General features: G+C 36.9%; 3 protein-coding genes across 3 annotated transcripts in view; all 3 read left to right on the top strand.

The window, feature by feature from the left end:
- The window catches only part of LOC140612769 (olfactory receptor 5M3), a 144,931-nt gene that overhangs the window by 38,935 nt on the left and 91,262 nt on the right, over positions 1-14,734 (top strand). The window lies entirely within an intron of this gene.
- Positions 1-14,734, top strand: part of LOC140612768 (olfactory receptor 5M11) — a 104,069-nt gene that overhangs the window by 38,932 nt on the left and 50,403 nt on the right. The gene's annotated exons all lie outside the window — the stretch shown is intronic.
- Positions 11,810-12,778, top strand: LOC140613636 (olfactory receptor 5M10-like). The gene has a single exon (XM_072792068.1). It carries the CDS (start codon positions 11,810-11,812, stop codon positions 12,776-12,778), a length of 969 nt encoding a protein of 322 aa, XP_072648169.1.

Raw genomic sequence — 14,734 nt, 5'->3', positions numbered from 1 at the left:
ATCACAGCATGTAGAATTCTGCTAATAGAAAAATATAAGTGTGTGCAGTGTTTTTAAAAGCACACTGCACTGCAGTGCTGAACAGTATTGTTATATTGAAAGTGATTGATTTGAGCTTCTTTTTCTCATAATGAAATGATCAGGGTCCCCTCAATAACAGTACTAAAGTCGCTACATTTTGGCTTTCCTAGCCTGCTGACTGCCTACTTATTCTAATATATTTAAAGATAGATACCAGAAGTCAGAGGCTTCTTAGTATGTTTATGATAGTTAGACACAAATATTTGGATTAGACTAGCAGCCAGGCTCTCCTTCTAGGGTACAGGATCAAGAAAAAAAAAAAAAAAAAACAACTACTAGCCACAAGGTAGTACAGAAGTATGACTTTTAGGCTAACACTTGTAAAATGCAGCTCTTGCTCTTTTGGTTTTTCCATAGTTCCTAGATTTGAGGGTTTCATGTGTGTTTTCCTTTCTGGTTTTGTTAGATTGCCCAACACATAAATATCATCTTCCTTTATTATACTAATCATTCAATGTACTTGATTCTCTAAGAATATGGGATTCGTGATGACAGGATTTTGAGAAGTAAATGGTCCCAGCAGGCTGTGTAAAAACTCTTTGAGCCCCTTTTGTGTAGAGAAATCCCAGAAGTAGTTGCCTTGACGACCCTTATTCACTACTAAGAGTTCTTCATTTAGCTACTTCTCCTCCTTCTCTCCTTTTCATCCTCACTCACCCCTTTTCCTCCCAGGCTTCAGTGACAATAGATAAATAAAGACAAGAGAAGAATGAATAGATAAACTGGAGAGCTTTCTGGGTTCTACTCTTGATGTCATTGTTTAAAAAATTTCTAGTAAAGACCAGGTTTGAGGGGAACTTTAGTTCTCAGTGCTTAAACTTTTTGCTCTGCATGTTAATCTATAGTATATAATCTATAGTATAAAAGAGCCCTTATAACATGGTACCCTAGAAATAACAGTAAATCATTTGATATGTTTTACTCTGAAGAAAGCAAAATTTACTATTAAGTCATATTTAGGAAGGCAAATTTACTCCTTATAAAGTGCAGAAATTTTAAATGTAAAGCTCAATGCAGTCTGACCAATGTGCATAGCCAGGTAATCTCAATTCCAGTTTTCAAGATTACTATGTAACTAAGGAGAGGATGTGGGAATAGAGCAAGTAGAATGTGCCACAAAGCTCACCATTCTTAGCAGAATTCCCTGCAATTTTTATGGAATAAACACTCTCAGGATTGCTGTAAGCTTTGCTTAATTTAAGTTTTGATTAAAACTTCTGAAAAAGTTGACTTAGATACCTTTTGCCAGTGTTCTTGGAGGAGCAGTTTTGAGGAGGTCACTACTCTACCATTCAGGAAGTTAATACCTCCCCCATAATGTTTCTGAGATTCATTTATGTGTACGACTAGTATGTTCATTTTTATTTCCGTAATATGGACATACCACAATCTATGCATCTGCCAGTATATATTTGAGTTTCTTGAAGGACATGTGTCTTCTTTTGTCTTGGATAAATGCTTAAGAGTAGAATTGCTGGGTCATAGTTTTGTAAGAAGGTATAACTTCTTACAAAATAAACTGGTTATTTCTTATAAAATTTGTAAAATTTTATAAACTTATAAAACTTCTAAAGTCGTTAAAAACTATTTTACATTCCATCAAGTGGTATATTATGAGAATTCTAGTTGTTTCCTTTTGTCACAATCGGCTAAGTTCTTGCTGTGGAGGTTGGGTATGAAGTGTTTTCCTTTGGTAGTTATAATTTACATTTCTTTGACAATTACGGATATTGAAATGATTTTCACGTGGTTTTTGACCATTCTTGTATCTTCTTTTATGAAGTGTCTCTTACATTTTGTTGTTTCATTTTGATCAGTAAGTTATGGAAGATCTTTATGTATTCTGAATGCAAGTTTTTATCAGAATTACTCTATATGAATATTTTTTCTAGTCTGTGACTCACCTTTTCATTATTTTAACATTATTTTTGAAGAGTGCATGTTTTGAAATTTGGTCACATAATTTTTACAGATACATTGCCATGTAAGGACTTCTCTTTCATACTAGGGGTGAAAGTGGCTCAGTTAATAGTATTAAAAACTAATACCTGTGATCACGCATACACACAAAAAAAGAGATTTGTTCCCATAAAGTTTATATATTTGTTTCACAATGAATGATTTTTCTGTACACCCTGAGAAACTTTTGGTCAATTTTTTGGTCAATTTTTTAAAATCATGAAGACATTCTTTTATTTTTGCCCCTAGAGGACTTGTAGATTTAGTGTTTACATTTAGTCCTGTGATCCATACATGTTAGTATTGGAATTTTGGGGTATGATATTGTAGTGAGCAAATGGAATCTCTCATGTGAAGCAGGAGCCTTTGTAAAGCAGGGGCCTATGTCAAACAATGATGCAAGCAACTAAAGGTACTGCAGCTAGATGACACAGCCTGGACCAGCATCAGCTGACACCCCAAGAACTGATAATGAGCAGAACCAGAGGAGGTCTGTGGGGACCTGCAGCTGATTAAATTTTTTTAAAAAAGAGTGGATTTGGGCAGCTGTCAGAATCTTCAGACGTGACCTCTCTATGTCTGAGCACTTAAAAAAAGCAGCCACTACAGAAAGCTCTGCCCAACTGATCTCCAAACAGATCTGAAATCCTCCCTTGCTTGAACAGAATAGTCAGGAAGTGCCCAGAGCTGACCTGGACCACACTGAGACTCACAGACTGATCTCACGTTTGGTTCTAGCCAACTTCCTACACTCTTCTGTTATCTTGTATGTTGTGTGGTTTGTCTGTTCTGTGTGCTGTATAAGAAGCCAAGTTTAACCATGGGGAAATGTCGTTGAATTTGGTCTCTGAACCTGCTTTATAATTGTTATTTAACTTTGCTTTATGATTAAATAAACCTGACATTGTGGAAAGACACAAATCGTGTGTGCGCCTTCATAGCATGCTCATGACAGATGTGATACAGAGCTTGAAGTTAAATTTTTCTAGAGATTAATTTTTCCAGTGGCATTCCCTTTTGCTATAACTCTGTAACTTTGTTTAAAGATCCACTGAGTTAATATGGGTGAGTATACTTCTGGATTCTCTATTCTGTGCAATTAATCTATTTGTTATCCTCAGATCTATACATCGTTTTCAGTACTATCACTTCCTATTAACTCTTAAAATTAGGTAGGCTAGATCATTTAATAATTTTTCTTCACTCTCAAAATGGCTTTCTTTGGCTAATTTAAGTCTTTTTTAAAAATATTTATCTATGTATTTTAGAATCAGTTTTCAATTTTTGAAAAGATAAGCCTGCTGAAATGTTGAGTGGACTGGCATTAAAATTATTGATCAATTCAGGAAGAATTGACAACTTAACAATATCAAATATTCCAATCCACAAGTGATATATCTCAATCTCTTCACTATTTAGGTCTTTAATTTCTCTCTGCAATGTTTTGTGGTTTTCAGATCCAATCTCTTGCATAGTTTTATTATATTCATTTCTAAGTAGTGTATGCATTTGAGGTTATACTTAATATTATACTTAAGATAATACTTAAATTTTAAAAAGATTTTATTTACTTATTCATGAGAGACACAGAAAGAGAGGGAGGCATAGATACAGGCAGAGGGAGAAGCAGGCTCCATGCAAGGAGCCTGATGTGGGATTTGATCCCAGGACTCCAGGATCATGCCCTGGGCCAAAGGCAGGGGTTAAACCACTGAGCCACCCAGGCATCCAATAATACTTTTTTTTTTTTTTTTTAAATTTCAGTTATGGCAGTGTATGCAGAAAGAGTTAGTAGCTTCCAGAAAATGAAAGATGAGACATAGTCATTTTAGGAGAAGTCATTTTAGGTCCCCAGCTATTTTCCATGATCTGTGCCCTAAGGGTCTACTAACTGGAGCAGACTTCTGCAAGGACATCCAAGGAAGTGATAGAATTACAAAGAAATGTGGGACACCCAGGTTGCTCAGCTGTTGAGCGCCTGCCTTCAGCCTAAGGTGTGATCCTGGAGTCCTGGGATCGAGCCCCCCATCAGACTCCCTGCATGGAACCTGCTTCTCCCTCTGTCTCTGCCTATGTCTCTGCCTCTCTCTGTGTGTCTCTCATGAATAAACAAATAAAAATCTTAAAAAAAAATTACCAAGAAATGCAAAAACCTCAATAGTTAAGGATTTTAAGGAAGCAAAGGGAATGCAGAAACTAATAATGTCTACCTAGCCAGGAAATAGCCTAACTACATCAGACATAATAAATCAATGGTAAAATTCCCAGTGCTGTGTCAATGGTCAAGAGTGACCTAAAGTACATTCTTTTTAAAAATTTTTTTTTAAATGTTTATTTATTTATGATAGTCACAGAGAGAGAAAGAGAGAGAGGCAGAGACACAGGCAGAGGGAGAAGCAGGCTCCATGCACCGGGAGCCCGACGTGGGATTCGATCCCGGGTCTCCAGGATCGCGCCCTGGGCCAAAGGCAGGCGCCAAACCCCTGCGCCACCCAGGGATCCCACATTCTTGAGCTGTTTTGGCAGAACTGAAACCATACCCCATAGGGTTAATGAGGTTAAAACCAGTAGAAAATTTAAAGCTTGTTTTCTCAGGGAATTCATTTGGTTCTGTTGTCAAAAACTTCTGTGTTCTGGAACCAAAATATGTAACTAGAAGGCATTTTGGGGAAAAAGAAGGAGGATAGTTTATTATTTTGCCAGGCAAAGGAGGCTGCAGAAGGGTAATGCCTCCCAACACTGCAAGCTAGCAGGCGGTTAAGGGTAGGGTGGGGGGCAGGGGGCTGTAAAAGGCTGAGGAGTTTTATAGGAAAATACAGGCCGTGTGGGAGTTGTTACTCAGTGTACATTGAAGTCAGCGAGGTGTCAACATCCATACCGAGTTCCTACTCTCACCATTGCTATTCAACATAGTACTAGAAGTCCTAGCCTCAGCAATCAGGCAACAAGAAGAAATAAAAGGCATTCAAATTGGCAAAGAAGAAGTCAAACTCTCCCTTTTCACAGATGACATGATACTGTACATAGAAAACCCCAAAGACTCCACCCCAAGATTGCTAGAACTCATACAGCAATTTGGTAGCGTGGCAGGATACAAAATCAATGCCCAGAAATCAGTGGCATTTCTATACACTAACAATGAGACTGAAGAAAGAGAAATTAAGGAGTCAATCCCATTTACAATTGCAACCAAAAGCATAAGATACCTAGGAATAAACCTAACCAAAGAGGTAAAGGATCTATACCCTAAAAACTATAGAACACTTCTGAAAGAAATTGAGGAAGACACAAAGAGATGGAAAAATATTTCATGCTTATAGATTGGAAGAATTAATATTGTGAAAATGTCAATGCTACCCAGGGCAATTAACACATTCAATGCAAACCCTATCAAAGTACCATGGACTTTCTTCAAAGAGTTGGAAGAAATCATCTTAAGATTAGTGTGGAATCAGAAAAGACCCCAAATAGCCAGGGGAATATTAAAAAAGAAAACCATAGCTGGGGGCATCACAATGCCAGATGTCAGATTGTACTACAAAGCTGTGGTCATCAAGACAGTGTGGTACTGGCACAAAAACAGACACATAGATCAATGGAACAGAATAGAGAACCCAGAAGTGGACCCTCAACTCTATGGTCAACTAATATTCGATAAAGGAGAAAAGACTATCCATTGGAAAAAATACAGTGTCTTCAATAGTTGGTGCTGGGAAAATTGGACATCCACATGCAGAAGAATGGAACTAGACCACTCTCTTGCACCATACACAAAGATAAACTCAAAATGGATGAAAGATCTAAATGTGAGACAAGATTCCATCAAAATCCTAGAGGAGAACACAGGCAACACCCTTTTTGAACTCAGCCACAGTAACTTCTTGCAAGATACATCCATGAAGGCAAGAGAAACAAAAGCAAAAATGAACTATTAAGACTTCATCAAGATAAGAAGCTTTTGCACAGCAAAGGATACAGTCAACAAAACTAAAAGACAACCTACAGAATGGGAGAGGATATTTGCAAATGACATATCAGATAAAGGGCTAGTTTCCAAGATCTATAAAAAACTTATTGAACTCAATACCCAAGAATCAAACAATCCAATCATGAGATGGGCAAAAGACATGAACAGAAATCTGACAGACGAAGACATAGACATGGCCAACAAGCACATGAGAAAATGCTCCGCATCACTTGCCATCAGGGAAATACAAATCAAAACCACAATGAGATACCACCTCACACCAGTGAGAATGGGGAAAATTAACAAGGCAGGAAACCAAAAATGTTGGAGAGGATGTGGAGAAAGGGGAACCCTCTTGCACTGTTGGTGGGAATGTGAACTGGTGCAGCCACTCTGGAAAACTGTGTGGAGGTTCTTCAAAGAGTTAAAAATAGACCTGCCCTACGACCCAGCAATTGCACTGCTGGAGATTTACCCCAAAGATACAGATGCAATGAAACACTGGGACACCTGCACCCCGATATTTCTAACAGCAATGGCCACAATAGCCAAACTGTGGAAGGAGCCTCGGTGTCCATCGAAAGATGAATGGATAAAGAAGATGTGGTCTATGGATACAATGGAATATTCCTCATCCATTAGAAATGACAAATACCCACCATTTGCTTTGACGTGGATGGAACTGGAGGGTATTATGCTGAGTGAAATAAGTCAATCGGAGAAGGACAAACATTATATGTTCTCATTCATTTGGGGAATATAAAAAATAGTGAAAGGGAATAAAGGGGAAATGAGAAAAAAATGAGTGGGAAATATCAGAAAGGGAGACAGAACCTGAAAGACTCCTAACTCTGGGAAAAGAACAAGGGGTGGTGGAAAGGGAGGTGGGCGAGGGGTGGGGGTGACTGGGTGACGGGCACTGAGGGGGACACTTGACAGGATGAGCCCTGGGTGTTATGCTATATGTTGGCAAATTGAACTCCAATAAAAAAAAAAAAAAAAAAAAAAAGATTCTACAGAAAAGCAAGTGAAGGGGAAGGGCCGGCTTCAAGAAGGAGGAAAGGAAAAATTTCAGTTTAAAGTCAAGCTTTCCTGAAAGACAAGTATGTTCATCTTCATTCTCATCCAACTTTACCTTTCTATAGGGGTTTCACTTCCAGTCCATGAACAAGCAAGGCTCTGAATTTCTTAGCTGAAATATCAAGCCCAAGACTCCATCCTGGTTATACCGGCTCTTAGAGCAGGGACATGGCCCTTCCCTTTGTCAGGCAGTTTCTTCTGCTTCATTATATTAAAGTCTCTGCCCTAGGAAGAGCCCATGCTTCTAATATAACATTCAATGGTGTCTAGGCATGATTTTTAAACCTCCCAGCACAAGTGTATGGCTTTACATGCAATGACAAGTTCCTCTGTTTTTTTTTTTTTAAGATTGATAACCCTGATCTAAGCCAATGAGCCACTCAGGTATCTCAAGTTCCTCTTTTTGAATATTCACTCTAAGCCCTAAATGGAAAGAACCAGCTCACCCCCTTTCAGGGAGTCTTTGGAAGTTATTCTTCACGATCTCCTTATTTGCTGCAAATAAAGTTTTTTGTGTATGACAATTCCATCGGATATAATCTCTATCTGTAATTCATGTTAGTTTGGTTACAATAGGTTTTTGCATAATAATATAAATGATTTATGTGTAATATGACCTTCCAAAGGAGATCGTATGTAAACTGTCCTATGATCTGTGAATAGCATAATTTTATTTTATCCTGTCATATCTGCATAACTTTATTATATAGATTAGAACTTCCAGTAAAATGTAGGACCTGCTGTAAATGTTTTTGAAAAAAGATTTACTTATTTATCCCAGAGAAAGAAAGAGAGTGAGGGGAGGGGCAGAGGTAGAGAATCTTAAGGAGACTCCCCACAGAGACCCACACAGGGCTTGATGTCAGGGCCACAAGATCATGACCCAGGCCAAAACCAAGAGTTGATCACTCAACAGACTGAGCCACCTAGGTGTCCTTGACCTGCTGTAACTTTTAAAAAGACAACCAATTGAATAATCACAAAAATGTAAGTAACAAACAATGTCAGGATGATATTTTCTACTACCTGTCGTGACATTTGTGTATCTGTGTCTTTTTAGCAGACAGATCAATTGGTTATTGCAACTGAAGCAGGGTGATATTAACTAAGGAATTCAGGTCTTCAAGTATAATTTAAGCAGAGTCCTCTGAAGACTTTCTGGGAAAATAAGAATGCATAAAATTCTTCTTTGAATTATTATCATATATCTAGGTAAAGTCTTATCTTTATCCATTGCTATATAAACAAAAGAATATAGACTTTTTTGTTCTTATGAATATTGACTTTTTATGTGTGGACTTCTGATGAAGCTATCCCATACTGAAAAGTCCAGACACTTTGCTCTTCCAGAGCTCAAAGAACTAATTCACTGCGTTTTGCCTATTCAGTTACTATTGAGCTAGTCCTATTGGAAAAGTCTTTTTGTAAATCCTATGCTTATTCCAATGCATATATTATAGTATATTAGGAAATACTTAAATACATACATGTTCAGGTACTTTGGGACAAGTTTTCTTCAAATGAAAAGCTAGCATTATGTTTAAAGAAGTGTCTTTAAATCTTCAATCCTTTTTTTTTTAAAGATTTTATTTATTTATTCATGAGACACACACACACACACACACACACACACACACACACACACGAGGCAGAGACACAGGCAGAGGGAGAAGCAGGCTCCATGCAGGGAACCTGACATGGGACTCAATCCTGGTCTCCAGGATCACACCCTGGGCTGAAGGCAGTGCTAAACCCCTGAGCCACCCAGGCTGCCCAACTCTTTTTATGTAAAACAAGGAATCTCCACAGTAAATGGTCAGGAAGTAAGGGCTCTACCATCCTACAATGAGCTTTATAATCCTACAAGAAACTTATTTCATGGGAATAATTAAACAGTAGGTTTCACTCTTTAAATTTTATTATGTGATCTGTGCAAGGAATCAGGATAAGAATGAGAGAAAAATTGAGAGAGAAATCTTTCCACTTCATTCTGAAAATAATATGGTCACATTCAAATCTCAAATGTGGTGAGTTGATAACAATCTACATTTTGATGTTGATATGCAGCTTTTACTCCATGTCTAATTTCTCATAGCATAACCCACTATGAAAATTATTAACGGGAAACTTCACTACAACGGAGTTGGGAGGTTTCCATAGGGAGAGCTCTCACATTCTAATACTGTAGTCAGTTGCAGACCCAACAGGAAGAGTCAGGTGTGAACTTACATGGACTTGACCTTGCACGTGGATACTACTCTACTACTACAGCCTGAGGAACAGAGGCTGTCTTCATCCACAGCTCCCTCAATCCCCACCCCAGCAACAGCTCCATCAATGAAAAGCCATCACACTGAACTCCGTTTCCTCCAATGGACTTTTAGTACTAATACCCTTCCCAACATACCCCTTTTCTCCTTAAAAAGTGCAGTTCTCCTTTGTTCCTTCGATTTGTCTAAAATTTTGCCACAATTTGTCCTGGATTGTAATTCTCTTTTATTCCCCTCAAAACTCATTTTTTTTTTGCTGTCAAAATAACTGGCAATGTTTATTTTTAAGGTTAACACCACCATTTAGACATCTAACAGAATCAGATGTCTCTCTTTTCTTGAATAACCTACACTTTGACTTGGAAATATCTGTTCCCTAGAAGATACAGACTAGTGAAAGCATCTCTAGATTCTTTCATTCTCTAACAAATGCAGTGCCAATGTTCAAATATTCTTTAGTCTACTTTTGATCATCCTTCTAAATCACCAGTTTTATGAATCATCAATTTTATGAATGATCCTGGCTCTCAGACTCATCTTTGATTGTTAGCATGTTGATGAAATTAACTCAATGGGGCAGATTGGTTCCAATATAAATCCATGGTGTCCACTGTTAAAGGGTCCTCATCCCTGACTTCTACTTCTACTTCCTTTCATTGGTCTTCTGCTTTGTACATTCTTTCTGCTCCTCAAATCTCTCACTGACTTCACCTTTCTTCCCCTCACTCTCAGTGGATGACCTAACCTCAGTATCTACAGAGAAACAATGAAGCCTTCTGATGAGAATTTTCTCATTTTACCATACAAAAAAACAACTTTTTTTTGTATATTTTGTTATTTGAGTTCAATTTGCCAACATACAGTATAAATACAAAACTTATATACTCTTATTTTTCTTCTTCCATGGTGTTAAAGGTGATGGATAATTTCACTATTGTTGCTAAAGATCTCACACACTCAATACCAAGCGGGGTACATAGATAGATTTTTGGCCTCAAAGGAGAAGCTAGGGTCTCAAAGCACCAAATTAAGGTTGTGCCCTTGAGGAACAAAGACTATTTTGATGAGTTATTCAGAATTATTTCTAAAATACTCTAGAGAATGTGCTGGAGAAATACATTATAAATGTTTCCACCTTGTTTTGACAAAATACAGTAGTCAACTTTCACAGGTAGGTCATTTTCTACATTTCTTCACTAAGAATATATTTGTTCTTTTGTATGAAGATGAATATGCTACCAATGTGGACAAAATTAATTTCATCAAATGTACTTGATTTTTCTATTGATATGTTAATATTTTATAACTTCTCTAAAAAATCAATTATATGCAAGCCCTTCTCATGTATATGTGAAAACTAAATAAAAATAGCTTTAGGTATAGTTCTTGAGGTGCATTGTCTTCCAGTCATACCTTATTTTCATAAAGTATTGAGAGATGGTGGCTCCAGCTGGAAGCTAAGGCCACATAAAAACATCATCTGTGCTTTCCAAAACAAATATGTTCATGTATGTGTTAGTTGCTAAAAAATGGAAACAAAAAACTCCATATTCTTCTCCTACTTGGTTTCTTTATTTACTGTTGAAATTAGACTTTCTTCAAAGAACCTTCTCCGAATGTTTATCTAAAAGCATCCTACCTTCATTTTTCTTCATAGTACTGGCTTCTAACTGACATCACATTCTATAGCTTTGTCTATGTGGTAATATCTGTTCCTTCTCCTACAATATATGATTCATGAGGATGGGGAATTTGTTCAATGCTGTAAAGCCAGAACTTAGAACGGAAAAAATGTTCTCAGTGTACATGTACATGTATATGTATATGTGAATGAGTGAGTAAATTCACTAAGCAGAGAGAATGATTCTTCAGTACTTCTTAGTCATTTAGCAAGAGGTAAATTTACTAATTCAATGGCTTCTGAATAAAATTAAGACAGACCACTATGGATATCAGGTGAAAATGTTGTACTAAATATTTCTGTTATTTTGTATCTGAAAGATACCAGATCTGGAGGGACCCTCAAAATCCAACTTCCTTCATTTTTCCATTTGAATTATACCAATGACCTGCTGCTTTTCCTATCTGCTTTAAACTCCCATACTTTTCTTTTTACAAAATTTGAAAAAAAAAACAAAACAAAACCCAAATATGGAGTCCTCCAAGAAGGCAAGAATAAATGCGATTCTACACACACACACACACACACACACACACACACACACAAGTGAGAACAAGAGCAAGAGTGAGAGAGAGAAAGAGAAAGAGATAACAGAGATACAGGACAAAAATATTTATGTAGATGTTATGATGAGTTTGTTAAAAGAGATGAGAGATTTCCTAGTAATATATGAATGAGTAAATGATAAAAATGGATGGAATAAATGCAGAATCTGGATTAGACAGGATCCCTCACCTTCTCTGCTACTCTCAGTTTTCAAGGAATAAGAAAATGTCTTCCTCGAACCACACTTCAGTGACGGGATTCATTCTCTTGGGACTCACAGATGACCCAGTACTAGAGAAGATCCTGTTTGGGGTGTTTCTGGTGATCTATCTAGTCACGCTGGCAGGGAATCTGTGCATGATTGTGCTGATCGGGACCAATTCCCACCTGCAAACTCCCATGTACTTCTTCCTTAGCCACCTCTCCTTTGTAGACATTTGCTATTCTTCCAATATCACTCCAAACATGCTGTACAATTTCCTCTCAGACCAGAAGACCATCTCCTATGCTGGATGCTTCACGCAGTGTCTTCTCTTCATTGCCCTGGTGATCACTGAGTTTTACATCCTTGCTTCAATGGCATTGGATCGCTATGTAGCCATCTGTAGCCCTCTTCATTACAGTACCAGAATGTCCAAGAACATTTGCATCTCCCTAGTGGTGATCTCTTATACTTGTGGTTACCTTAATGGACTCTCCCAGACACTGTTGACTTTTCACTTGTCCTTCTGTGACTCCCTTGAAATCAACCACTTCTACTGTGCAGATCCTCCTCTTATCCTGTTGGCCTGCTCTGACACCCATGTCAAAAAGATGGCGATGCTGGTAGTAGCTGGCTTGACTCTGTCAAGCTCTCTCTTCATCATTGTGCTATCCTACTTTTTCATTATTGTAGCCATCTTGAGGATCCGTTCTGCTGAAGGCAGGCACAAAGCCTTTTCTACTTGTGCTTCCCACTTGACAATAGTCACCTTATTTTATGGCACCCTCTTCTGCATGTACTTAAGGAGTCCATCTGAGAAGTCTGTAGAGGAGTCCAAAATAATTGCTGTCTTTTATACGTTTTTAAGCCCAATGTTGAACCCATTGATTTATAGTCTAAGGAACAAGGATGTGATCCATGCTATGCAGCAAATGATTAAGGGAAATCTCTTTCATACAATTGAAATTTGGGTCTCTGTTAATTTGAAATGACTAGTTGTCTGTAATAACATGGTGATTAGAAATAAATAACAGAGAAGTCCTACCTCTAATAGAGGCCCTGTTCCAATTTCTTTTTAAGATCATCATCATATAGTTTGTGGGTCATTCCTTTAAGTCATAATAAACTGTCTTGTTCATTCAGCAAGGAGTTGCATTCCCATATCTACAATCAAAAGGTGCTGATATCCAGATTTAGATTCTTAATTGAAAAATGTATTTGAGATTCATTGTAAAAGCACTTTGTATTTTGTCTCAATAATCATATGCTTCCTTTTATTTTATAGTTCTGAGAACTACTGTGGCTTCCAGGAACCAATCTTTAAACTCAATCTTGGCAAGTCTTTTAAACCAAATGGTTGACCTATTTGTAGTCTTTCTTTTTAATCTATTTATTTAGATTGAATAAATAGTAAAGGCCACCTCAGAAATTCTTTAGAGATAGGATACAACACAAATAAATATGCACAAAAAACCCTGTGTCACTCAAGTATAATTAATAGTCACTTTTAAATCTTTATTTATTTATTTATTATCTATCTATCTATCATCTATCTATTTATTTATTTATTTAAAGAAGGAGAGCTTGAACAGTGGGAAGGACAGAGGGGGAGAAAGAATCTTCAGGTTCCACGCCCAGCATGGAGCCCAATGTGGGACTTAATCCCACAAACCTGAGATCATGACCTGAGCTGAAATCCAGAGTTTGACACTTAACTGACTGAGCCATTTAGGCATCCCATCAATATTTACTTTAATTCTTATACTTAAATTTGTGAGAAACTTATTATCTTCATTTATAACATTTGGAGTCTTAAGCACAGAGAGATTAAATGACTTTCTATAGTTATTCAGCCACTAAGTAGCAAAAAGGTAAATCCGTTGGATCCATTTTCTCTTTCAACTCACTGTGGTTAAACTTAGTGCTGGGGGTGGACTGTGTTGGGGATAATGAGGGGATGAGGTTACTGCTCCACGTGAAATGTTGGTGATTGTGAAGAGGGTGTAACATGAACTGTTGAATTCCTCTGACATTTTAGGTAAACATGATAATTTGTGTGCAAAGTAGAATTATCTTACTGTTTTATGTAAAGCAGACAATTTTGATATATGGTAGATATATTTAGACTGTGTTTTATGAATATATTTTCCAGATTATAAAAAGCACATATGTCCATTATGAATAACTGGAAAATACAGACAGATGTTAAGAAATAACTTGCATCAGTGATATCCTAACCAATGGATAATTTATGTTTATGTTTTTCCATATTTCTTCTCAGTGATTTTATATGCATGTGTATTATGATGATTCATAAAACAAAATTGGAATCATATGCCAAATGCAAATATGAATGTTGATTTTCACTTGATAATGTAATGTTTGTGTTTCATATAGACTAAATAATTTTGGTGAACACATTTTTAATTAATTTTAATACTTTATAGTAATTAAATTATCCTTGAACTTAATTATGAGAATAACATGTTGATCATAGAAAAGCAAATTGGAAAATACTGAAATATCTGGAGCACCTGAGTGGCATAGTTAGTTAAGTGTCCAGCTCTTGTTTTCAACTCAGGTCATGATCTCAGGGTCATGAGATTGAGCCCAGTGTTAGGCTCTGCACTCAGCAGAAGTCTGAATGAGATTCTCTGTCTCTCTTCCTCTTCCTCTGCCCCTCCTGCTTGTGCTCTCTCTTCCTTTCTTTCTCTAAAATAAATAAATAATGAAAAGTACTGAAATATTTATGGAATAAAGGCAAAATTTACCTATGATCTTTTATCTAGAGATAGCTGCTTTCAACATTTTAGTGTATTTTCTTCCATTTGGTTTATCTTGCAAACCATAATTCCATCATATCTATGAATCCTATTATTTTTAAGACTGACTGATATCTTTTTTTTTTAGACTGACTGATATCTTTATGTACATATCCTCTGTTTTTT

Source organism: Canis lupus, chromosome 21 (genome assembly GCF_048164855.1).
Source record: "Canis lupus baileyi chromosome 21, mCanLup2.hap1, whole genome shotgun sequence".
Classification (NCBI taxonomy): domain Eukaryota; kingdom Metazoa; phylum Chordata; class Mammalia; order Carnivora; family Canidae; genus Canis; species Canis lupus.
The sequence above is the reverse complement of the archived record's forward strand: the minus strand, read 5'-3'. Positions and strand labels throughout refer to the sequence as shown.

Coding starts and splice junctions, on each gene's coding strand:
- LOC140613636 (XM_072792068.1), top strand. CDS start 11,810: ATGTCTTCCTCGAACCACACTTCAGTGACGGGATTCATTCTCTTGGGA.